This window comes from Microcaecilia unicolor, chromosome 2 (assembly GCF_901765095.1).
Source record: "Microcaecilia unicolor chromosome 2, aMicUni1.1, whole genome shotgun sequence".
Classification (NCBI taxonomy): Eukaryota; Metazoa; Chordata; class Amphibia; order Gymnophiona; family Siphonopidae; genus Microcaecilia; species Microcaecilia unicolor.
Window position 1 is genome coordinate 382,873,243 of NC_044032.1, and position 27,225 is coordinate 382,900,467.

General features: G+C 43.0%; 1 protein-coding gene across 1 annotated transcript in view; it reads right to left on the bottom strand.

Annotated features, from left to right (window-relative positions):
- Positions 1-27,225, bottom strand: part of CNOT6L (CCR4-NOT transcription complex subunit 6 like) — a 221,092-nt gene that overhangs the window by 104,460 nt on the left and 89,407 nt on the right. The window contains exon 2 of the mRNA XM_030192478.1: positions 1,872-1,993. Coding sequence (XP_030048338.1) covers positions 1,872-1,983 — 112 coding nt within the window. The 5' untranslated portion in view covers positions 1,984-1,993. The remainder of the gene's footprint in view (positions 1-1,871; positions 1,994-27,225) is intronic.

Here is a 27,225-nt window from a genome sequence, read left to right on the forward strand (position 1 = left end):
CATCAAGCAGATGAAGCCATTACGTATGGGATGTATCAAAGCAATCCCTATATAGGGTGAGAACAAGTCACACCACGCGCTAGCACTTGTGCTCCAAAACACGCATCCCTCCTAGCAGCCACATCCAGCCTGTAATATCGGGCAAATGAGAGCTTCGAAGCCCATGTTGCTGCACTGCAAATCTCATGAAGAGAGCGTGCTCCAGTTTCAGCCCAAGAGGAAGAAATTGCTCTTGTAGAATGTGCCTTAAAGGCTACAGGCAGAGGCCGGCCGGCAAGCAGATAAGCTGAAAAGATAGCTTCTTTGAGCCAGCGGGTAATAGTGGCTTTAGACGCTGGAGACCCTCTGCGAGAACCTGATAGTAAAACAAACAAATGATCAGAGGTCCTGAAAGGATTAGTAACTCGCAGATACTGCAACAGAGTCCTGCGCACATCCAACAGGTGCAACTGCCCAAAGGATTCTGGAAACTCCTCCTTAACAAAAGAGGGTAGAAAAATAGGCTGGTTTAGGTGAAACGCTGAAACCACCTTAGGCATGAAGGAAGGCACGGTACGAACCGTGACCCCGGACTCTGAAAATTGCAGAAATGGGTCTCGACAGGACAGCGCCTGGAGTTCTGACACCCATCTCGCCGAAGTAATGGCCACCAGAAAAACGGCCTTTAGTGTCAAATCTTTCTCTGAAGCTTGCCCTAGCGGCCAGCTATCAGGGAAAAACGCCTCAGAGGGCAATCCCAGGCCTGCATCCACCGGAGGGGCAGTAAGGGGGGCCACAGAAAACCCCTGTGGCTGAGCTCTTTTAAGCATATATGCATTATGAAGCAATAATACAAAGTCAGGGGAGAAAAACTCGCTCTGGGCACCCGGTTCCAGTCCAGGGCTAGTAGCTCTTTGGCCAGCCTCAATTCGAGGGCCCCCTCCGGTCTCCAGACCCTCCGCCTCAGCGGGGGTCGCGCCATGTGGTGCTTTCAAAATGGTGCCCGCTGCCAGCTCCACCGAGCAGGAAGAATCATCGCTCGCCATGCTCGGGCAGGCTCTTACGCCTGAACAGCACGTTTTACAGAGCCCCGCTGCTGATCTGCGCTTGCCACACTTGGAACAGCGCTTAACACTCTCTGCAGCCATCGCCGAAAAAACAGCAGAAAATTCAAAATGGCGGCTTCGCACCAAAAACGTCCCGATCGCGGGCCCTCCCCGGAGGAGTCAGAAAACACTCTTACCTCACTGGACCGAGTATACAAGCTCCGGTCACGCTGTAGAAACTGAAGAAAACCTCTTGCTTTTTTTTTTTTTTTTAACGCTGTGAGGAAAGTAGAGAAAACAGCAAAAGAGGCAATCAAATCAACTCCGGAGGTACAGAACAGTGGGAAAGGCAGGGAAAGGCGAACCAATGTGCCTGCATCCACCAAGTATAGAGTGGGAAAGAGCAGGGAAAAGTGAAACTAATGTGCTCACATCCACTGGGGGGATGGGTAAGGCAGGGAATGGGCTAACCTATGTGCCTTTAAAGTGAAGCTGCTATAGCCTCTAACACCCCGGCTAACAACTGGCAAGCCAGCAGCCACCCCCAGGCAGATTTTTTAAGGAGTTTGATCAAGCTGCAACCACCCTGCTTGGGGAGATAGAGAATACTGAAGAGGCAGTGGAGCTAGCTGACCATGTGGCACTGTGAAATTTGAGTGCTCTCTATCTCCCCCTGCTGGTTGATGGACACAACCCATACGTAATGGCTTCATCTGCTTGATGACAAGGAAATCTATATTTCGTGTTCCTTTGTGAATCGGGCATCTTCAGAGTCACTCACGCACAGATAAGAGACAGGTCTCTAAAAACATCTCGCACAGTTTTGCTAGAGAGTCCCACACTTACCAGAGATTTCTAGTTCTGCCCAGTGAGACTTTTTCCCATTGGCCACCTCCTCTGCTGACATGATGGTGTAAATTCTGCGAGGATCCGGAGGATCATATTTTTCTTTTGGCATCCCTAAAAGTCTGAAAGGAAAAAGAAGAGAAAGGTCTTTTTTTCTTGCCAGATAATGAAAAAAGCAAAGCAGCTTCACACAGTGTTTTGTTTCAATAGAAACATATTGGACATTGATACTGGAGAAAAAAATGCCCCCTCCATTAGTCAACATTAAATCTACAAAACTATGTTAATTATCTTGTGCTCTCTCTTCTTGTTGTACACTTCTGCTAATTTCAAACTGTTTTCTCCAACTTTGCCTCTCATAATGAATCTACCTCAGACCAAGACCACAGGTGAGACTGCCACATTTTATGATCAGCTGCCTTTACTTTCATTTTAAAAAAAGAAAACTTACTCAAGATCAGAGCTGAATCAGTAGCTGAACTTGGTGTCTTGGTTCATGACCTATTTTTCAAACTACTAATCACACAGTACTTGCTGCTGTAGTTTAGAGTTGGGATTTTTACTTTCACTTTCTTTAATAATTTTAAAGCTGAATCAAATATGTAACTTACAAATCAAAAGACAGCATTCATGTTTATGCCCTGTTCCCAATACAATATCAAGTATAACTAAATATCAGCCCCATCATCAGTGACCCACAATACTCCAAGTGAGTGTCCCTGGGAATAAAGGGTAAAAAGTACATTTTTTCTACACCTACCTTCACCATTCTCTTCTAGTTAAGCTTTCTCCAGTGGGCATTTCATTAGCCTGCCAGTAAAACCAATAGTACAGAGCGCAGGTTCTTACTTTTTTTTGTTACATTTGTACCCCACGCTTTCCCACTCATGGCAGGCTCAATGCGGCTTACATGGGGCAATGGAGGGTTAAGTGACTTGCCCAGAGTCACAAGGTGCAGATCACCAATGTGGCCGCGCAGGCTTCTGCTTCTGTGAGTCTGACGTCCTGCACGTACGTGCAGGACGTCAGACTCACAGAAACAGAAGCCTGCGCAGCCTTCTACATGGAATGTTGCTAGTGGAATAGCAACATTCCATGTAGAATCTCCAATAGTAGCAACATTCCATGTAGAATCTCCAATAGTATCTATTTTATTTTTGTTACATTTGTACCCCGCGCTTTTCCCACTCGTGGCAGGCTCAATGCGGCTTACATGGGGCAATGGAGGGTTAAGTGACTTGCCCAGAGTCACAAGGAGCTGCCTGTGCCTGAAGTGGGAATTGAACTCAGTTCCCCAGGATCAAAGTCCACTGCACTAACCACTAGGCTACTCCTCCACTAGCAACATTCCATGTACCCTTGCAGATCACCAATGTGGCCGCGCAGGCTTCTGCTTCTGTGAGTCTGACGTCCTGCATGTACGTGCAGGACGTCAGACTCACAGAAACAGAAGCCTGCGCAGCCTTCTACATGGAATGTTGCTAGTGGAATAGCAACATTCCATGTAGAATCTCCAATAGTAGCAACATTCCATGTAGAATCTCCAATAGTATCTATTTTATTTTTGTTACATTTGTACACTGCGCTTTCCCACTCGTGGCAGGCTCAATGCGGCTTACATGGGGCAATGGAGGGTTAAGTGACTTGCCCAGAGTCACAAGGAGCTGCCTGTGCCTGAAGTGGGAATCGAACTCAGTTCCTCAGTTCCCCAGGACCAAAGTCCACCACCCTAACCACTAGGCCACTCCTCCACTCCTTTTTGATTCCCGCTATAGGCTGATCAAAACTGCTTTTTTCAGTTTTGGTTGAAACTGCTGCCAAAACTGTCTTAACGTTTTCAGCCAAAGCCAAAACTGCAGCCGAAACTCATCACCTGGTTGTGGCCAAAGCCGAAAACATGTTAAGTTGTGTGAATATTGATGGATTCATAAATTAACTTAATATTGTACACACTGATAGAATCACAACAAGAACAGAGAACCGAAATTGTCCGCTGTTTGTTGAAGTAAAGACTAATAAGATGAATTCTGAAATGAATTTGAAAAGAAATGGGGACTTTAGCAGTTTATGGAATTGTAAGTAGTCTGGATGAGATCCAACAGATTTAGGAAGAGAGTTCCAATATAAGTGAAATCAGCAGATAGAACTGATTTGTACACTACATTTTTAAAATTTGGTGGGCAAAGTAAAAGGGTGTCTCTGGTTTCAAGGGAGGCTTTGTATGAAGATCTCTCTATTAAATAGTTCATATAATCTGGAGTCAGTCCATGAAGAATTTGATATATAAAAGTACACAGCTTGAATGAGATCCTGGCTTTAATGGGGAGCCAATGTAATGTCATTAATAAAGGAGTGGCTCACTCAAAACAAGGAAGTTTGAAGATAAAACAAGCAGCTGTGTTTTGTACAGTTTGGAGTCTTTTAAAGACCTGCTCCTTACACCCCAAATTAATGGCATTGCAGTAATCCAGCTAGGAGAGAACTAGAGATTGAACTAGCAGTCTTGAAGTACCAGCTGCAAAGTAGGGTCTGATGCGTTTTAACTTCCAGAGGGTTGTGAATGACTTGGAAATAACTCTGAAAATATGGTATTCAAACGCGAAATGATCATCAATGAAAACACCTAGAATCTTCAGCGTGGATTCTAGATGACAGGATATTTGGTCAATGGTGAACAAATTAAAAGGAATGGAATCATAAGGATTAGTAATGACTAGAAATTTGGTTTTAATCTGAAGTCAGATGCTCAGGATTCCGCGAGGTCAAGGCCAATTTAATTTGGTACAAGATTTCAGAAATGTGTTTAATGAAAGGGAAGTAGATAGTGACATTGTCTGCGTATATGAAGGTTTTGAAACCTGCAGATTCCCAATCTACTACCTAGGGGGGGGTGGACACCATTACCTTGAAAAAGATGGGGGAAAGGGGAGAGCCCTGGGGCACTCCACAATCCGGAGATCATTTATTTATTTATTTGTTGCATTTGTATCCCACATTTTCCACCTATTTGCAGGCTCAATGTGGCTTACATCTTACCGGTCAAGGCAATCACCTAGACCGGTATGGAAACAAATACAATTTGATGTTATGGTCGGGTAAAACTAGTATACTCAGGTGCCTAGGGATCAAGGATAGGAAGTAATATGTAGTGACCAGTACAGCTTGTGGTTTGCTGTGTTGCAGATTGGAGGCATCTAGGTTAGATTGGTGGGGAATGCTTTTCTGAACAGGTAGGTCTCTACTGATCTCCTGAAGTTGATTTCACAGTTGGTCGTAAGTTGATTTCACAGTCATGAAGGAGACAGAGAGCCTGCTTTCTTCACTTGATATGATCTGAGCTTAAGCAAACCTCAAAACCACTGGAGAACATTATCACTCGGGCCAAAATGATCTAATATATTTAATACTATGTTATGATCTACCATGTCAAATGCACCAGACATGTTAAATTGCATCAGGATTATCTTTTTGCCGGAACTAATTTCCTTCTTGAAGTTGGAGATTAGAGTGTGGTAAGAACTGTTTCAGTGCTATAGGAAAGTCTGAAACCTGATTGGGATTTGTGAAAGCATGAAAAGGATGAAAAATCTTCCATAAACTGGGCAGCAACAATAACTTTCATAGTTTAAATCAAATTTCAATACATTTAAATAAAAGACTATTTTACCATCAAGCAAAATAGCTTCTGCACATATGGACTACAGAGAACAAAAACTGAAGCTAAAAGCCATGGTGCTTATACAGTGGTTGACTTTGTTCCACACTCAAACAACTTAAGTCATAATGCCACAGAGAGACTAACTCCTAAGGAGTTTAGCGTCCCAAATTTACAGATTTAAATTCCTGCTAAATTTTGTATCAAAAGCATTTATTTGGGGATTTTTATTTAGCATATAAACTATTGTACAAACTCATAACAGCATTATTTGCAATCAAATAGCCCTTCCCCCACAGAACTACCTCACAATCCCTGGTGGTCTAATGGTGTAGTCAGGGAAGGAGCGATGCCCCAGCCATGTAAGGATTATGTCATAACCAAACTCTGTAAGCCACATTGAGCCTGCAAATAGGTGGGAAACTGTGGGATACAAATTCAATAAATAAATATAAATAAATAAAATGGTAGCTACTTTGAAAGCAGAGCCAGAATTAGCAGGAGTAACAGGAGATCACTTCTGTCCCAACTATACCCCTAGACCATCAGGGATTGAAAGACAGGCCCAGTGGGGCCAATGGGTAGGGGGTGGAGGCACTCGGGGGGGGGGGGGCTCAGGAGGAGGGGCAGCTCCTGTGACTGGGGAGACAAATAGTACCAGGAACAAATGTTCAGCTTCCACCAAAAACACATGGTCATTTTTCAGCCAAAACCGAAAACAATTTTAGTTTTATAATATAGTCTTTTAGTTTGTCTTATGGTGTATTTATATTTTCTTAGTAATTGCTTCCAAGTGGTGAGTGTGGAGTCGTCTTTCTTTTTATTCCATGCTCGTTCTAACCTTCTAACTTCTGTTTTTAGCTGTTTCAGTTCTTCGTTGTACCATGGTATTGAGTTCTTTCTGTGTGAGGTTCTGGTTTGGAGTGGTGCTATGTTGTCTAATATGTTTCTGCATCTACTGTCCCATTCTTGGAGAAATTGGTTTGTATCTGTCTTTATAGACCATCCATTATCATAGAACTGTTGCCAGAATGTTAACGGATCTATTTCTCCTCTCGTGGTATAGGTTGTTCGTTCTTGTTTGTGGGGTGAGTCTTTCATTCGCCATAGGAGGGAGAAGTTTGCTATATAGTGGTCGAACCACGGTATGGGTGTCCATTTTATATCCGTTAGTGCCATATTTAAGTCAGGGGCAAATTTATGTGTAATGATATCTAGTGCATGTCCTTTAGTGTGGGTTTGCTGCGTAGTTCCAGTTTAAACAGGAAGCAGAGAAAAGTTTGGTCGGGGAGGTGGTATGGAAGAAACTTTTTTTCAACTGTGCTGACAGAGCAGAGAAGGGAGCAGCCAGCCAGTCTTTTCCAACGCTGAATGAGCTCCAACCAGCATTACCGACAGCTGCAGACCACCAATTAAAATTTCAGCACTAAAGGTAGTGGCTGCTTCTATGCATAGGATCAGAAAACGGCTGTGCATCGCCTTGCATGCACATTTGTATGGTAATTAGCTCATTATAATAGCTTTGCATTCCATTTTCATTTGCTGCTACCGTGACAGGAAAATAGCTCGGAGAACCCTTTTGTGCATGTCTCGTTTTACTACTTGCTCGCTAAACTGGCTAGAATTGGGGTAAAAACCACGATGCTGGCTCGGGTTTAGTGCATCTGGGCCTAAGTACTTACTGCAACCTTGGGTAAATCATTTTGTTTTCTACTGCTTTAGGTACCTACCTATATTATCAAGCTCTTTGGAGAAAGGATTAATTCCCAGTGCCTGTGTTTAACATGTATCTGCAGGGTCCTAATTAATACTGAAGTGATTCTAAGTTACAGAATGTAAATGTTTAATCTATGCTGGATGGAGCAGGAATCCTCTTGTATTAGAGAGATATAGGAATGTAAGTGTTGCTACACTGGGACAGACAGAAGGTCCATCAAGCCCAGTATCCTGTTTTCAACTGTGGTCAATCCAAGTCACAAGTACCTGACAACATCACAGAACAGTAAAACAAATTTTATGCTGCTTATTCTAGAAATAAGAAGTGGATTTTCCCCAAGTCCATCTGGTTATGAACTTTTCTTTTAAAAGTATCTGAAACTTTTTTTTTAATCCCTGCTAAGCTAACTGCTTTTAGTACATTCTCCGACAGCGAATACCAGAGTTTAATTACACATTGATACAAGAGATACAAAATGGACTTGTACATTTTACATCTTCAGATAAACCAAACTTCTTCTGTCCTGGTGTAAGCCACATACAAGGAGTGTGCACACTTTTAGTGGGCCTTAAAAAGATTAGAGCTGCTAGAGAGGCATATTTTCAAAGCACTTAGCCTTCCAAAGTTCCATAGGTTTCTATGGAACTTTGGAAGGCTAAGTGCTTTGAAAATATGTCTCAAAGTTAACACGCAAGAATAGGATTAGAATGCCTTAATTTGTCAGTGCATCTGAAATCAATTTAGCATAAACCACAAAATTCTCTATTAAAATGAATGTGTGAAACTAAATGAAAGTAAACACCCGAAAAGCAGAAAAATGCAAAGAAACAAAATATGAATATATATATGTGGGCAGATTTACAGCTAGAGCTCCTATTGTACACAAACACCATTAATATCTGAGTTTACCACGGGTCTCTTTTCATGCAATGAGACCTTGTTGCCAGGATTAAAAGTGTCAGCACACATTAGTAGTTCTGTTAAAAGTGTTTATCTAAATAAGAAAAAACAAAACCACAGTGCATGTGCATCCCTGACCTCTATCCCAAATAGATAACATAGACAGATCTTCAAATGCAAAATAATTGACCACAGACTAGAAACAAAGATACAGACAAAAAGTGGAAACTCCACATGCATTCCAATACTGGAGAAAACAGAAATCCATTTCACCTACACTGCACAAAGTACAATCGCAGAGATAGGCATCTCCCAAACACCGAGAAAATCAAAGACTTCCTACAAAAGGAGGAGCAGGAAAAACATTGCACAATTCTGGGGAGAAAGAGGAGAAAAAGCAGCTACAGCAACAAATATGTCACAACCTGCCACAAGGCAAGAAATGTAAGCTGAGCAAGAATATGAAGCAGCATGAGAGCCTGGGAATTATCCTTGTTATTATCCTCTCCAGACACAACTTTTATTTTGCCATTATACTATAATGGTTTATGTTTATTATACTTTGCTATACTGCCATGACTGGCAGCTCTTGGCAGTTTACAATGTCACATCTGTCTTAACAACATAAGCGTTGCCATACTGGGACAGACCGAAGGTCCATCAAGCCCAGTATCCTGTTTCCACCAGTAGCCAGTCCAAGTCACAAGTACTTGGCAAGATCCCATAAAAGTAAAACAGATTTTATGCTGCTTATCCTTGAAATAAGCCATGGATTTTCCCAAGTCCATCTTAATAATGGCTTATGGACTTTTCTTTCAGGAAATTATCCAAATATTTTTAAACCCTGCTAAGCTAACTGCTTTTACCACATTCTCTGACAATGAATTCCAGAGTTTAATGAAGAAATATTTTCTCCGGTTTGTTTTAAATTTACTATTTAGTAAGTCCCTCTTGAGAGACTCCTTAGAAAATTAAAAAGTCATGGGATAGGAGGAAATGTCCTCCTGTGCATTAGGAATTGGTTACTGGACAGAAAACAGAGGTTAGGGTTAAATGGCCATTTTTCCCAGTGGAGGAGGGTGAATAGTGGAATGCTGCATGGATCTGTACTGGGAGTGGTGCTATTTAACATATTTACAAATGATCTGGAAAATGAAACAAATGAGGTGATTAAATTTGCAAATGACACAAAACTATTCAAAGTTGTCAAAACATGCAGATTGCGAAAAATTGCAGGAAGACCTTAGGAAACTGGAAGACTGCGCATCCAAATGGAAAATGAAATTTAATGTGGACAAATGCAAAGTGATGCACATTGGGAAGAATAATCCAAATCATAGTTACCTGATACTAGGGTCAAACTTGGGGGTCAGCACTCAAGAAAAAGATCAAGGTGTCATCGTAGATAATACACTGAAATCTTCTGCTCAGTGTGCATCAGTGGCCAAAAAAGTAAACAGGATACTAGGAATTATTAGGAAAGGGGTGGTTAATAAGACTGAAAATACTATAATGACTCTGTATCGCGCCATGGTGCAACCGCACCTTTAGTATTGCATTCAGTTCTGGTCGCCGGATCTCAAACAAGATATAGTGGAATTAGAAAAGGTTCAAAGAAGAGTGACCAAAATGATAAAGGGGATGGAACTCCTCTCGTATAAGGAAAGGCTAAAGACGTTAGGGCTCTTCAACTTGGAAAAGAGATGGATGAGAGGAGATATGATTGAGGTCTACAAAATCCTGAGTGGTGTAGAATGAGTAGAAGTAAATCAATTTTTTACTTGTTACAAAAGTACAAAGACTGGGGGGCACTCAAGGAAGTTACATGGAAATACTTTTAAAACAAATACGAGGAAATATTTTTTCACTCAACGAATACTCAAGCTCTGGAATTTGCTGCCAGAGGATGTGGTAACAGCAGTTAGTGTATCTGGGTTTAAAAAAGGTTTGGACAAGTTCCTGGAGGAAAAGTCCATTGTCTGCTATTGAGATGGATATGGGGGGAAGCCACTGCTTGACCCGGGATTGGTAGCATGGAATGTTGCTACTATTTGGGTTTCTGCCAAGTACTTGTGACCTAGATTGGCTACTGTTGGAAGCAAGATACTGGGCTAGATAGACCATTGGTCTGACCCAGTATAGCTATTCTTATGTTCACTGCATGCCCCTAGTCCTAGTATTTTTGAAAAGAGTAAATAAGCAATTCACTTCTACCCATTCCACTCTACTCAGTATTTTATAACCTCTATCATATCTCTTCTCCAAGATGAAAAGCCCTAGCATCTTTAAGATTTCCTCATAAGGAAGTCAATTAATCCCCTTTATCATTTTCTTCGCCCTTCTCTGTATCTTTTCTAATTCCTCTATATCTTTATTGAGATACGTTGACCAGAATTCCACACACTGTTCGAGATGCGGTCACACTATGGAGCAATATAAAGGCATTATAGCATTCTCATTTTTGTTTTCCATTCCTTTCCTAATAATTCCTAACATTCTTTTTTTTTTTACCTTAAATGATGTACATGTGTATGGCATGCTACACATGTTACCAAAGTACCTGCATGATACACATGTGTTGCCAAAGTACCTTAGATATCTTTTACTGGCATGATGCACATATGTTGCCAAAGTACCTGCTAAAGGTACTTTGGCAACACATGTGCATCATGCTAGTAAAATATATCTAATATGCATGCAGAAAGGCTGCCTGGCTGTTAAAACATTATTACGGCCAACCCTATGTTTGGCCAATCTAATTGCAGCATAGCTAGGTCTGATACTACTAATCAGTAAAGCTTTTAATCAGTATTTCCACTCCCTTTGTCAGTCACTCTCCCACTGCAGCAACAACTGGTGTTGTAAAGTGGGTGGCCGCTAATCAGTGCCTCAACCATGGGATAGTTGTCAGAAAGAATTTATCTGCTATTTTGCAGGCAGCCTAGAAGCAGTTTTTAGTAATTTTTCTCTAATACAGCTGCTAAAATAGGTCACAGGGAGCATGTAGTTATGATTTTTGGTAGCTAGCTAGCTTGCCCTAAATAAACCGGGAGGTGAAATGGGTCCCTCTTGGGATTGCGTATGCTGCCCAAGCTAAGTACAACTTCTTGGTATATACATCCTGTGGCGTAACTGCCGAAGTACACTGACTTATATTCAACATTTTGTCAAACTTTCATATGTATACTTTCACATTTTAGGAGCATTTTTTATTTTATTTGCTGCATTTGTATCCCACATTTTCCCAACTATTTGAAGGCTCAATGTGGCTTACAATATATTATAACGACAATCACATTAATGGAATAAGAATTTCAGAATATTTTGAACTGAACTGAGTATAAATTTTATACAATTTTTGGAGGGTTTTTTTGACCAATGACTGCACTGTGAACTGTGGTGCGGGAAGTCTTATCCCCGGATATGGGGTGCATTTAACTCCATTTGAACAGTGAGCCACAGTCTAATGAGGTCTTTTTCCTCCTTTTAGCTTTATGTGAAAAATTCAAGACGTCAAAACAATATTTTTAAAAACCTTAAAAAATATTTTTTTTTTAAATTGAAAAGCAGGTGGATATTTAAGAGTGAGGGTATGCCACTTTCAGGGGCATTTTCGAAAGAGAAGGGCGCCCATCTTTCAACAGAAATTGGGAGATGGGCGTCCTTCTCTCAGGGTCGCCCAAATCGGCATAATCAAAAGCCGATTTTGGGTGTCCTCAACTGCTTTCCGTCACGGGGATGACCAAAGTTCACGGGGGTGTGTCGGCAGCGTACCGAAGGCGGGACAGGGCGTGGTTAAGAGATGGGTGTCCTCGGCCGATAATGGAAAAAAAGAAGGGCGTCCCTGACGAGTATTTTGCCGACTTTACTTGGTCCCTTTTTTTCACGACCAAGATTCGAAAAGGTGCCCAAACTGACCAGATGATCACCGGAGGGAATCGGGGATGACATCTCCCCTTACTCCCCCAGTGGTCACCAACCCCCTCCCACCCAAAAAAAAATTAAAAAACATTTTTTGCCAGCCTCAAATGTCATACCAGCTCCACCACAGCAGTATGCAGGTCCCTGGAGCAGTTTTTAGTGGATGCAATGCACTTCAGGCAAGCGGACCCAGGCCCACCCCCCACCCGTTACACTTGTGGTGGTAAATGGGAGCCCTCCAAAACCCACCCGAAACCCACTGTACACACATGTAGGTGGCCCTCCTTCACCCCTTGGGGCTATGGTAGTGGTGTACAGTTGTAGGGAGTGGGTTTGGGGGGGGGGGGGGGGTTGTGGGGCTCAGCACCCAAGGTAAGGGAGCTATGCACCTGGAAGCAATTTGTGAAGTCTACTGCAGTGCCCCCTAGGGTGCCCGGTTGGTGTCCTGGCATGTGAGGGGGACCAGTGCACTACGAATGCTGGCTCCTCCCACGACCAAATGCCTTGGATTTGGTCATTTTTGAGATGGGCATCCTCGGTTCCATTATCACCGAAAACAGAGGTCGCCCATCTCTAAGGTCGACCCCAACCGTATTATCGAAACGAAAGATAATACAGGATGCCCTGCCCCTTTGCAGGACGTCATCAGAGATGGGCGCCCTTAGAGATGGTCGTCCCCGTTCAATTATGCCCCTCTTTGGTTTTTTTTGTTTGTTTGTTTGTTTTGCACTCTCTGATATTGCTTTTCTAAATCAAAATTTGTCGAACTGCTGCTGCACATGCCCTAAATGTATTTCTTGCCAAGCAAAAGTTTAGTATTAAGACCCTGAAAACAAATGCTGTTTTATTTCTCCTTCATAGATCTATAGTACAACATGATGCAGCTCTGAATGATCCAGAAGCGATCCACTGCACTCTGATGGAGAACCACACCATTTCACCTATTTACAGCAAAAAAAGGCAAACACACCAAATAATTATAAAATGTACCATCGATACACCAAGCAACACAAGCTAAACACACATGACCCTGCCCTCAAAGACTTAATATCTACAATATGAGAATTACAATTAATTAAGCCAAGGGATAGAAGTAAGGATATTTGTCCACGAGCGCAGAATGAGAAGTGGCGCAAATTCAAATTCTTTGTACCAAACTATGAAATTCAAGCTGGGTAGTACTTCATCATATCACGCAACAGACTGGAGTACAATCAAAAAAACTGGAAGAGAAAAGCCTCAGTGCCCTACCTTCACCATATATATTTATACTTAAGGTGCCAGGATTCAAACAGGGTCACTGATCTTCACAGGCATAAAAAACCCTTCCAAAAAAAGAATTGTTAAAACTTCAACTTTAAATGGAACCACACAAAACATGATTTAAACAGAGAAATATAAAAAGCAAAAACTTATTTCTGTAAAAAATATTCAAAAATTCTAAGTAGCATATGCCTCTGTTTTAGCACTGTTAGTTAACTGATGTTTCTTTTGTCAACTACTCACTGAATGATTGTGTGGATATGTAGATAACTTTATTGCACCGATTTGAGTAGCTGTTGTATTGATTTTGCAATGCTCAATAAAGACTTCTATAAATTAAAACTTAGCTTTAGTAAAAGGTGCTCATCAGCTGCCCAGTTTCAATCATGTCAACTGTGGCCAGAGTTTTGCTAAACCGCTGTATTAAGATGTGATCAAAAGATTATCTTAAATTGAAAAAAAAAAAAGTGTTTACATCCCACTCTTTGAACATAATGTGCAACAAATAGGAGTGGCCTAGTGGTTAGGGTGGTGGACTTTGGTCCTGGGGAACTGAGGAACTGAGTTCGATTCCCACTTCAGGCACAGGCAGCTCCTTGTGACTCTGGGCAAGTCACTTAACCCTCCATTGCCCCATGTAAGCCGCATTGAGCCTGCCATGAGTGGGAAAGCGCGGGGTACAAATGTAACAAAAAAATAAATAAATAAACCATCTATTAAATGAAGCAAACTTGAAAACTGATTAATTAGAAAACACTGTACTTTCCAACATTTGTTGAAATATGCCACAACTTGTAATTCACATTTTGTTGTTTATTTAACAGTCTGCCCTTGTCTGAAAATCTATGTTGGGGAAACCACACGCCCTTTGAGGATTAGACTAACTGAACACAAACGTCGGCTAGTGGAAGCCCTGATTGTTGAATACTGTATGCATATTGGCTACTCTTTTTCTACATTGCAGGTCTGAGTCATAGATCATGAGACAGCAGATCGAGTGAACCGCAACAAACGTTTGTTGCAGAGAACACTGTTCTGGATTTTTACCGTAAGAACTGAGGAACCCAATGGTTTGAATTCACGTGTTGAGTAGAAACGTTTCCTCTAACAAACTTTTGTAAGTCTACCACTTTAACTGGAAATAATCTAATTCAGGTATATTTAAAGGAAGGGGGTCTCTCGCCATGTTAGAGGAATCCTGATGACACTGAGAAATGGGTACATAAAACGCTCGCAAGTACTATGATTTTAATTAATCAATTTTCAAGTTTGCTTCATTTAACGGATGGGTTTATCACTTATTTGTTGCACATTATGTCACTGGAGTGGATGTAAGCATGTTTTGTTTGTTTTTTTAGATAATTTTGCTGATGAGCACCTTTTACTAAAGCTAAGTTTTTGCATTTGGAGTTTTAACAATCTTTTTTTGGAAAGGTTTTTTATGCCTATGAAGAGAGCACTGACCCTGTTTGAATCCTGCTACCTTAAATACAAATATATGGTGGAAGTAGGGCACCGAGGTTTTTTTTCCCTATCAATTTTTTGATCGTACTCCAGTCTGTTGTTTGATATGATTAAGTACTACCCAGCTTGAAATTCATGAAAGAGTTTATTTGGTACAAGTGATTCATTTGGTGTCTTTCTATCCTCTTTTTGAGTTGGATACTTTGTAAACAAATTCAGACATCCTCCTCCACTACCATGCTGGTGGGGGGGGGTTATCCCCCTCTAACCAGGGGGAAGAGGATTAAGGGGGCTCCTCTCCCATCTCCATGATAAATGAAGCCACTACGAAGGCTAGCAGGAGGCAGAGTACAACACAGACTGGCAATGACTCACGCTGTGTTCCTGCACTGACTGCTTCCCAGCCTTATTTTTCTGTTACCTCATCAGGTCCAGTAGCCAGAGAAGTGCATCATCTTCTGATGTCGCAGGACCAAATCATAACAGCCATGAAATTGTACAATTCCGATCATGAGATTTTGCCATGCAGCAGTGGGAAAGGATGCACATACCTGCTAACAGGGTAACTAAGAACAAGGTCTGGAAGCGGTCCAGAACACTGCCAGAGCAAAGCACAGTATGCGCCCCTCTCTCTGCCTCTGCAGTGGGGGAAGAGGGCACCAATCATGATGCAGCCTAGGATCCCACACTGCAGGGGTTGCTTCTTCCATATTTAGGCCGCTGTAAGTCTGCAATTTTGTTCTCAGAACACACCCTTGCTGAAATTGTGAAAGAGCATTTTGTTGAACAACAAAGTAGCACCACTGTCGCATGCAATCAGATTTCACATACAGAAGTTAAGGAAAGTAATTTTAATGTTGAGAACAAATTTTAAAAACACATCAATCAGAACTGACATTTTGACCACAACTGAAATGGCTCATTTCATAACATTACAGACAAACAACACATCTCCATATGATTCTACTTTCCAGTTATCACACACTCAGAAGAAATACATACCCAGCGCTTTAACAGGACTGCTTCCAATAAATCACCCCTCCCCAACAGCTGTTCATGATGTTCAAGGACAGCCCTGCATCTAACAGCTGGAGAGCGCTAATACTGGAACATAACAGTCTAGTTCTTTTGGATGAATGAATGAATGAATGAATGAATGAATGAGTAGAGCGATGGAAGAGTAAACCTCTACAACTAAACAAGAAACATATAACGGAAAAGCAAAAAGGCTGTCAAAGTTGCCAAAAGTCTTAAAATACCATGCATTGTATCTGGCCAACAGACCCCGAGATGGAGTTTCCGAGTTACAGTATATGGTTATATCTGCTCTACATGCTAACAGTAACAGCAGGACACCAATTCCCAGCAGATGTGAAAGACAATTGACCTTAAAGAACAGGAAAGGGGAGGCAGACCAGCCCAAGAATGGCATCCAGCAGACCTGGCTCATTCCTCAAGTGTGCAGGCATCTACTGCTACTCCAATGCCTTAAAAAAGTTGAGTAGGTAACTCCTTTGTGAAAAGACGTTATTGATCATACAAAACCTCAAAATTCCATCCATCAGCAGTATGAATTCCAGCACTGTGTTACTCTGTACATCACTGATGCTTTCTTATCCACCTTGTTCTGCACCAAGGATAGTCACCAATATATGTATCCCCTTTCAGTTGTAACAGACTAGTGGTTATAGCAACATGTTAATATTTAGGAAAACCAGTGTTTAAATCCCGTTCCCCCTCCACTTAATGCTACTTATGAGCTTTTGCAAGTCACTTTACCTGCCTTTGTCTCAGGTACAAATAAACAGCAAGTCCTCTGGAACAGGGAAAATATCTACTGTACTCACCTTAAGCCAGGAGTTGGGAAAAGGTGAGTAAATCTAAAACCCATCTCCAGGAGTTACATCTATGCTGTCAAATGCATTTGACAGAGGAAAACAACTGTAGTGTCTAAACTTTTTTAGTTGATATTTTTAGGAAAATATAAGAATGCTTGGGTGAATTTCTTCAAAAAGGCATCAAATAAATCCTACCACTTCTTAATAAGTGAGTGGTATTCACATAAAAATGCAAAATATCCTTAGTTAACACTGAACTTTTCACTTTATAAAATCATGAGGCTATGGAGTCATGGAGCCAAACATGTGTCCCGTCTTCCGCCGGGACCAACGCACGCCTGCTCGCCGCTGGACCTCGGGCCGCCAGGGATGGCCAGCCTTCGCCGCGGGTCCTCCGGTGGCCGGCCATCGCCCGCCAGAAGGGAAAGGCGGCCATTACCTTAGTCCGGCGGCAGAGGATCGCCGGTTGTTCCCGCCGGTGGCCGGCTTTCCAGTTCCGCTATGGAACCCCTGCAACATGGCGCCGGCGGTGGATAGCCGGCGTCTCTTCCGGTTGCGGGGCCAAGCAGGGGAAGCGGTGACTGGCATCATCTTGGATTGGATACGGGAAGGCTCATCCGCAGGAAGCACCAGCTGGGGCCCCACGCTAATGGGAAGGCCTACTTAAGGAGCACCATTCCTCTTGGCCAGTGCTTCGGCTTCTCGTTCCTGAGAGCTCCGCATCGTTGGATGGAACTCTGTACCTTGCTACCTGTCTCGACCACTGCCTGCTACTGACTCTCCTGGACCGCTACCTATCTCGACCACTGCCTGCTACTGACTCTCCTGGACCGCTGCCTGTCTCGACCACTGCCTGCTACTGACTCTCCTGGACCGCTGCCTGTCTCGACCACTGCCTGCTACTGACTCTCCTGGACCGCTACCTATCTCGACCACTGCCTGCTACTGACTCTCCTGGACCACTACCTGTCTCGACCACTGCCTGCTACTGACTCTCCTGGACCGCTGCCTGTCTCGACCACTGCCTGCTACTGACTCTCCTGGACCGCTGCCTGTCTTGACCACTGCCTGCTACTGACTCTCCCTGTTCTCTGTCTGCTTCTTCCAGAAGCCCTGTCCACCCCCTGTTCCCGAAGCCCTGTAGGCTGCCCGCACCTGGAGGCTCAACTTCCAGGGAACGGCGGCCTTCCCAGGCGAAGAGTGGGGGTGGGTCGGCTGTCCTCTGGAGAAGGAGGGGTTTACTCCGCCGTCTCCGGCTGGATCCAAGAGCTCACACCCGTAATCTGCTCAACCTTTGGCGGAGCAAGACACATGTCTCTCCCTCTATTGCTGAGAGGAAATCCGCCAGGAAAGCGGAGAACTCAAACACCCCACGGTAAAAACAATAGTGTAAAGGAAGTGGGAGAGCGACCAAGGATACCAGAGACTGGAGGATGTTCGATAATAAACAATTTTATTAATAATTTGAAGACTCGACACAACGTCGTGTTTCGGCCGTCAGGCCTGCATCAGGAGTCTATAAAAACATACATTTATATAAAAAAGTGGAAAAAACAAAGTATAATGCACGCAAATAAGTTGAAACAATAAATTTGTAAATTAAATAAACTTATAAACTTTGAAAATATATGTGTATCAATATGGTCGAAGAATTTTTAAGAAATACACACAAAAGCTAAAAACGAAAATATGCTATATGTAAAATGGCGATGCAATAAATGTATTTCGAAAGCAAAAACATCATACAAAAACACATAGATTTAAGCAATAATAACAAAGAAATATGTTTGAATTCCGTCATGGTTTTCATCATCACTATCTCCTGCAGAAGGGCATCAGGGCCGCCGAGAGGGGGGGCAGGGGGACAAAATTCCCCGGACCCAGGCCTCCAAGGGGGGCCCGGCGCCGCAGTCCCCTCCACCCGCCCCCCTCTGTCCACCACAAGGCTGGGCCCCCCTGAATTCAAATCATAGCACCTCACCTCGACCTCGCTCTGTGTGAAAAGAAGCGCAGCAGCGGCAGTCTGCAGATTGCCTCCCTTTGGGCCTTCCCTCCCTGTGTCCCGCCCTCGTCTGACGTAACTTGCGTGAGGGCGGGACAAAGGGAGGGAAGGCCTGAAGGGAGGCGATCTGCAGACTGCCGCTGCTGCACTTCTTTCACACAGAGCGAGGTCGAGGTGAGGCACTATGATTTGAATTCAGGGGGGCCCGGTGGTGGACGGAGGGGAGTGGCGACGACAGGGGGGCCCCGGGGGCAGCCTTGCCCCGGGCCCGACCCAGTCTCTGGGCGGCCCTAGAGGGCATTCCAGGTATCTATCACCCTCTCCATGAAAAAGTATTTCCTGACATTATTCCTCAGTCAGCCCCCCCCCCCTGAAATCTCAATTCATGCCCTCTAGTTCTACCACCTTCCCATCTCTGGAAAAGTTTTGGTTTGTATATTAGCACTTTTCAAATATTTGAAAGTCATATATCATCTGTATCTCCTTTGCTCCAGGGTATACATGTTCAAGTTAGCAAGTTTCTCCTCGTACGTCTTGCTATGCAAACCCTATACCATTTTCGTCGCTTTTCTCTGAAGCACTTCAAGTCTTTTTAGGTCCTTAGCAAGATACAGCCTCCAAAACTGAACACAATTCTCCAAGTGGGGCCTGACCAATGACTTGTACAGGGGCATCAACACCTCCTTTTTTCTGCTAGTTATATCCCTCTCTATGCAGACTAGCATCCATATGGCCATGGCCACCGCCTTATCGCATTGCTTCATCACGCTGAGATCCTCAGACACCATCACCTCAAGGTTCCTCTTCTGAGCTGTACTTCCCACATTTTCTTTATCCTCATCACTCTCCACATATCTATTCTCAACATCCTTCAGTCTTACAATTCCATTCCTAGTTTTTCTCCTTTCCCCAACATACCTGAAAAAGGTCTTCACTCAATGTGTAATTAAACTCTGGAATTCGTTGCCAGAGAATGTGGTAAAGGCGGTTAGCTTAGTGGGTTTAAAAAAGGTTTGGATGGCTTCCTAAAGGAAAAGTCTATAGACCATTATTAAAATGACTTGAGGAAAATCCATAGCTTATTTCTAGGATAAGCAGCATAACAAGCATTGAACTATTTTGGGATCTTGCCAGGTATTTGTGACCTGGATTGGCCAGTGTTGGAAACAGGATGCTGGGCTTGATGGACCTATGGTCTGTCCCAGTGTAGCAATACTTATATACCTCTCTTTACACCTTTAGCCATTTTTTCTTCTACCTGTGCTTTCACTAGTCGTATTTCCCTCTTCACTTCTTTGAATTTAATCCAGTAATCTTTTCCGTGATCCTCTTGTTATGATCTTCTGTTTTTCTTGAAAGAAGCCACTTTTATCCTTATTTTTTTGGCCACTTGTTTGGAGAACCACATAGGCTTCCTGTTTCTCTTGTTTTTGTTTACTTTCCTTGTATAAAAATCTGTTGACATATTTACAGTAGCTTTCAGCTTGAACCACTGCACTTCTACTTCTCCTATGCCTATCTATGCCATCAGTTCTTTCTTCAGGTATTCCTCCAATTTTACCAAAACCAGTATGTCTGAAATTCAGTACTTTGAGTTCTGTACATCGGCACTCTGTTTTTGTGGATTATTTCTTGGTCAGGGTTCCATTAGTTGAATTCAATCCTGAGCAAGCCATGTCTTCACGACTTTTGTTCCATGACAAAGGTGCACCAATCTATTGAAGATGCGTAATGTCATAAAATGTGTATGAAATTTGGGATTTTCTTTTTCAGTATATTCAAACATTTATATTATTGTATTCTTAAACATAATCCTGCTCAATCAGCCTCTAAGACTGTACCCCAAACCATGACTTTTGGTGCTTGCTTCATTGTGGGTATCTCAGCTAGTAGCACTGACTGTGCTTTGATCGGAAAATAACATATTCCCATTACTCACTTTCCACTGCTTGTATCTGTAGTAGAAAGTGATCCAATCTAATATTCATTCTAATATTCTTGGCAAATAACTTTGGCTTTTGAGCAGGCCAACACAATCTAAGTTCAGTGTTGAACAATCTTCTGCCTACTGTCCTGTTACAGGGTTTCTTTATTAGAGTACCTAGAAGTCTTGATCTGTTAACGCCTGATACCCCCTCAGGGAGAATTTTGCTGCATGTACGATTTGACCAACTCGTGGAATGAATGATAAATGGGTCACCTTCAGCTTTTATCACTCTCAAAAACATTTCAACTCATAGATGAGAATACTTCAACACTCACAGAAAGCAACTTATTTTGAGATCATCATACAGATGATTATGCATAGTTAGGGGAAAAAAAGTAAATACTTTTTAGTACATAAAATTCAGCATATACAACATAAATGCCAAATGATCTATTTTTACATGACAATAACTATCAAGATAGCTGCAGCCACCAAAACAAAAAAGCTACCCATACAAATTGAGTACAGCCCAACCAAAGCCTAAAACAAAATAAAGCCCAACAGCTGCTGAGAACTGCATGGCCACAAGGGTTTTTACCCATGACTGTAATTAAGGTGGTGGAGAAGTCAGCCCCACCACCAGAAGAGAAGCAAGAGCTGTGGGAACCCCAACCCCTTTATACTGTTCAAGGCTTCCATAGACTTCACCCCCTCACTCCCAAGAAAAATAAAATATCACAGGAAGACACAACAGTAGCATAAAACAAATCTGGTCAAGCTTTGACTTGTTTTCTATACTAGTGGAGTGGAGGAGTAGCTTAGTGGATAGTTCAAATCCCACTGCCTGCTCCTTGTGATCTTGGGCAAGTCACTTAACCCTCCACTTGCTGAGGGTCTTAATGAGGCATAAAGGAGAGCACGTCCAACTCCATTACAAAGGTCTCACTTTGTGAACTATTCCTATAAGACAGCCAGTGGATTTTGGCAAGTCCATACTGCAAGCAGGGGAGAAACTGTCTTCCCAGGAAATCTCTATTAGAAGAACTAAGAAGTGTCGCTGCCCAACTCCAGATTTACCCTGTGACGGGGAGGGGGGAGGAAGCTTCTTTTTTTCATACACACCTTTTAAATGAGAACCAAGGGAGCCTGGTTCAAACCCCACTGCAGTTCCTTGCATATCATTTAACCCTCCATTACCTGAGGTACAAACTCAGATCATAAGACCTCCAGGGAAGAGAAAAATCACCTACTGTACTTGAAGGTACACTGCTTCCATAGCGTTTGGGCTTGCAAGCAGTACAAAAAAAAAATAAAAACTTAATTTTAAATTGAGGTCCAAATTTGCACTTTGAAAACAAGTGGGGAAAGAGTGTGTGATTAAAACTGCTGAAGCACAGAAATGTAATCTGCACTGAACTATATTTTTGAGGCGCTTATTTTTTGAAACCCCTACTCTGATCTGCTCCATTTTGAAACAACTTGTTTTTTTACATCTGTTTTCCCCCATGCCAAATTTGATTCTGTCCTGTTTTCTGAGATTCTGCTCCTAGCCAGCCATTCTCAGCCTCTTACATGTATAATTTTTTCCAACTTCTGGTAGGTTGGAAAAATAAAAACACACACATCATTAGAGTTAACATCCATCCTCTTCAGTCTTACCAGATCAGTCTGATTTATGAGTAGCATGATGCAACATCAGTTAATGTAAACGGCACCCAGACTGCCAAGGACTGAGGGAAACCAACAACTAAAACTAAACACATTTACATTATCAGTCAGATAGGGATCATGAATTACTGGTGCAGCTCTAAAGGGCAGTCATGAAGTACTTGCTCATATCACAACCACACATGTTTAATTTCTAAGAACAAGCCTCTAGCACAGGCTTGTTCAACCTGTGGCCCGCGGGCCAAAATCCAGCCCACCAACTTCATTTTTTTGGCTCCCAGAAGCTCAATGGAAACACAGATTCCCTGTTTCCCTGCTGAAACTCGTCTAAACGCAAGCTTGAGCCACCTGGCACCAGAAGTTCAGTTTGATCCGGAAGTTTCAAATCTTGTGAGAAAAAGACTGGGTGAAGGATGGGGGGAGGGGGGTTACATAAGAAAAGCTGGGAGGGGGCATGAGTGTGCTCACGCATGTGCACACACGTGTCTTGACCCTCCATTATGTTATGCAATAATAAATATGCCCTCCAATAAGAAAAGGTTGGACAAGCCTGCTCTAGGAGAAGAGGGCCATTAGAGAGGATTAAGGGAAACACTACTTCTGCAGCCAGCTGACTTGATAGCACACCTCCAAAGGCTTAAGGTAGCCCTTTGTTTCTCAGATCTGATCCTTATATTACATGAACAAATATTTGTGAGCCTAGAAACTGCTCCCTAAATAACAGACACACTAGCTGAAAGCTAAATTGTGGATCAAGCACACATCTGGAGCATTCTGGCATCCCACTGCTTTGTATCCTTTGTCTCACCTGTGCAGGTGCAATTCAGACTTAATCATTTCCTTCCTCAATTGTAGGTGAGGCAGTTTACTGTAGAATACTTGGAAAGATGTTGGACTATTTGTGGAGGACAGGAGAAAGGGAAGGAGAAACAGGCAGGAAGAAGAGTCAGTGGGAAGTTTAGTTTAACCTCTTCAGAGTTTACAAGAAAAGAAGCTGGGCTGGGCTGGTGAGTCAGGTGATAAGTGCTGTGCACAGTGAAGTCCTTGACTTGATCTCTTAGTCAGGATTTCTGTTCTCCAGGTTGGCTGAGGGATGCTGCAGAACCAACACTCACAGCTCCCAAAGGGGTAAAGTATATCAAGGATTACTTAAAGGTCATATGTGGTGACCTGATTCAAGGACCATAATGGTATGTTCTGGATAGAGCCCTGGTGTATACCTCCCAGCTCGAGTTACTGCAATAACCAGAGGAGGTATGCTGGGGCAGAGATAACTGCCTAAGAAAGGGGGAGGGCAGAATCCCCAAGTAGCTGCCAATGAAGGTAGCAGAAACCAGACCTGGTTCTGTCCAATCTGAACTATATATATATATATATACAGCTAGTTCTTCACATTGTAAACCCATATTCCACAAATACATAAATATACTCTATGGGAATAACTGAATTGTGCTTCTCAATATACTGTAACAATATATAGAATAGACTATCACTTGAAACTAACCACCCCAGACTTATAAACATATAGGAAATGTATTCTGAGTATACTGCAGGTAGGACAAAATCTGTTAACAATGCTGCACCCCTTACTGCTAATAAGCATGCAGAATAGAAAAGGTTCCAAAAACTAGAGATCCCATTCAGTTTAAAAAAAGATTTAGCATTGAAAATGCAACAGGAAACTGACAGCCTACATAACAGTTATCGTATTACGAATACTTACCCAATAATAAAGTGTTGCCAAAATTCAACAAAAACGAGGTGACGTGTCCATCGGTGCACGGAGCCGATATTAACATGGCGCCATGCATCGATGGGCCCTCATGCCCGAAGCAGCGGGGAGCGAGCGAGGGGGAAAGGTCAGGACCCCGCCTCACAGGTGCTCCCCGCTGTGAGGGGCAGGATCAAAGGGGGGGGGGGGTTAAAACCCCTGGGCTGAGCTCAGACGGCCTCTTCGGGGTCCGAGCACCAGCCAGCACCCGCCCCCCCTCCCCAAATGATTATGAATTTGTATTGTGTATATTTGTCGCAGCTTTGGCGGGGTACCCAAGCCTGATGGTTTAAGCTAGACAGCTAAGATAGCTGCGCTTACGGTTGAGATCCCTTGCTGCACGGCGGGGAGCTCGGTTTACAATTGGTCAGTCTTGCTGTGACGGCAGACTGGGTCGGCTACTAAGCCGCGGGCTAATTGGCTTGGGTATACCTGGGGAATATGTTTATAAAGTTGTTTGGATTTAAAATAAAGCTGCGGCCAAGTTTTGCCATGTTTAAGAAATTACCATGTGTCTCGAGTTATTATTATACATTGTGACTAATACCCCGGGCCCAAGAGTCTCGGTTGCCTATGTTAAGACCCAGTGGACCCCTTATATGCATTAGGCCAGGGCCTGACAATTCAAGAGTGCCAATTCAGAAGGACATCAACAACTGAACCCTAGTGATTGTAAACCCTCCCTTTTTTTTAAGCTCTAGCATCACACCAAAGAGCTAGGCTCTCAGTAAATTTAACTCATGTGGTGCAGGAAATTCCAGCTGGTCTTATACTCATGTCTCATGAGACTAGTCAATGGTTCCCATACTGCCGAGCTCAAAGCCAGACTGTGCAGTGCAAACTGGGGAACTGCTGTTTCTTCTGTGGTGACCAAAGCTGCAACAGAGCAGGGAACAGGTGGCAACTGCCTAGAGATGGGTATAAAGCGAGCAACAGACAGGGTGAAAGTTGGGGTGGGAGGTGATAGAGTACTGGGGACCAGGGCTGCCGAGAGGAGGGTGCAGTGGGGGCGAGATTCCCTGGGCCCAGCGTTGACAAGGTTTCGAGGGAGCAGAAGCTTCTTCCTTCCTGCCTGCCTGCTTCTGGGTCTCTCTCTCTCTCCTGCTCCTGTGTGCCAGGACCCTGATGATTGTGTTAACACAATAACCCAGGTCCCAGCACACAGGAGCAGGAGAGAACAGACCGAGGGAGTTGAACAAGTGGGTTTATGCCTATACCAGCAGATGGCAACAGAGAAAAGAAAAACAGCCCTTACTTCACTCCCCTTACTGGGGGCTGGTGCTGCCTTCTGCTCTCCAGTATACTTATGTCAAAAACTAAGAAACCAGGTTAAGAACTGAGGACCAAATTCAGGTCCCATGAAGGAAAGGAAGGATGCAGAGGAGGGCAAACATATGCCAACTCTTAAGAACCAGCCCACCTCCCCATACAAAGCCAGGGAGATGCCCTTTACCTTGCCCTGAAAACTGGCAAGGGCAGCCACCTGGACCTTCAAAGATCCCAGTGCTAGGCCGCTATCCAGGCCCTGCCACAAAAACTTCAGAGTATCGGCGATCTGAGCCTTCCAAAGGGACAGCGACCATCCTGCACACCAGGTTTCAAAAACCCTTCAACCCCTGACATAAGAAAGGGAGGTGGAAGATTTCCAAGCACAGTGCAGTGTAGAAACCACTGCCAGAGAAAAGCCATGCCTAGAGACAGACTGTAAGCAAGAAAGAATCCAGATCTTCCATTTCCAACAGGCCTTGCTGTAGAAAGCCTCGACCCCTGGGCAACGGGAGAGGCTTGCCATCAACAGGTGCACAAGGTCTGCATACCAAGACCGGTGAGGCCAATCCAGAGCCATCAACAAGAACAGATGAGGATGGCGCACAATTCTGTGCAACAGCTGGCCTACAAATATACAGAGAATCCTCCTGTGACCAAGACTGAACGGGGGGGCATCTATCCCTTGAGAAGCTGGCTTCCTCCATTGACTGAAAAAATGGTTCGCTTTTGCATTGGCTCTGGAGGGGAAGCCCTAGTCCAGAATGAGCTGAAAGGCCCCCGGCCCTAGCTCCCACTCCCCCGAATCCAGGAAAAAATAGCTAAGGAAGTCTGCCTGCACACTGCCGTTGTCCCCAATATGAACCGCTGCAGGGCCTACAGACGTCTCTCAACTCAACAACAAACAAAATTATCAACAACCGTTGCAAAATATTACAAATCTTTATTAAATACTTTCCTTTAACATTACTGTTTATCTATTGTTATCTGAAATCCTCAATCACATCAAATGCAATCACTCATATCAAACACATTCAACTATACAAAATCACATTATTACTTACACAAATAATACATCAACCCTGAATGGTTGTACCACACATAATTCCTGAGATCTAAATAATTATATATCTGTTAAACCATTCTGCAACACTGTTATTAGTAGGAATGCGCTACTTTCCCACACCAAACATTATAACGTCTTGTAGCTTTGTTTTTATGGGGTGGGATAAGTATTGAATGTGTGTGAAGATATGTTGTTGTCTGTTGTAGATTTAATGACCCCTGAAGACACTTTAAAAAGCAAAACACAATCATGTAGGGTCTGAATGAGGCTGCCTCAATGGACAGAGGAAAGGAGAGTGATTCATTGTAAGGACACAGTGTAGTGCCTTATGAAGAAAAAATTTGTATAAAAGAATACAATGCATCTATCCTGTGATGATTATGGCCACATAATTGAAGAACATTCCATATTAGAGTGTGTTGTGGAGGATGAAGTTATATGGATCAGTTTGAGTCAGAAGTGCTTCAAACACTATATAAACTTTTTGGGGAAAACAACAACCCATAAGAGAAGAGATATATGATGTGGGACTGTTGATGCACTTGGGTGAACCATTAACATGCTCTAAAGACGTTATAATGTTTGGAGTGGGAAAGTAGCGCGTTCCTACTAATAACAGTGTTGCAGAATGGTTTAACAGATATATAATTATTTAGATCTTAGGAATTATGTATGGTACAACCATTCAGGGTTGTTGTATTATTTGTATAAGTAATAATGTGATTTTATATAGTTGAATGTGCTTGATATGAGTGATTGCGTTTGAATGTGATTGAGGATTTCAGATAACAATAGATAAACAGTAATGTTAAAGGAAAGTATTTAATAAAGATTTGTAATATTTTGCAACGGTTGTTAATAATTTTGTATGCTTTGAATACAACTATTTATTGAGA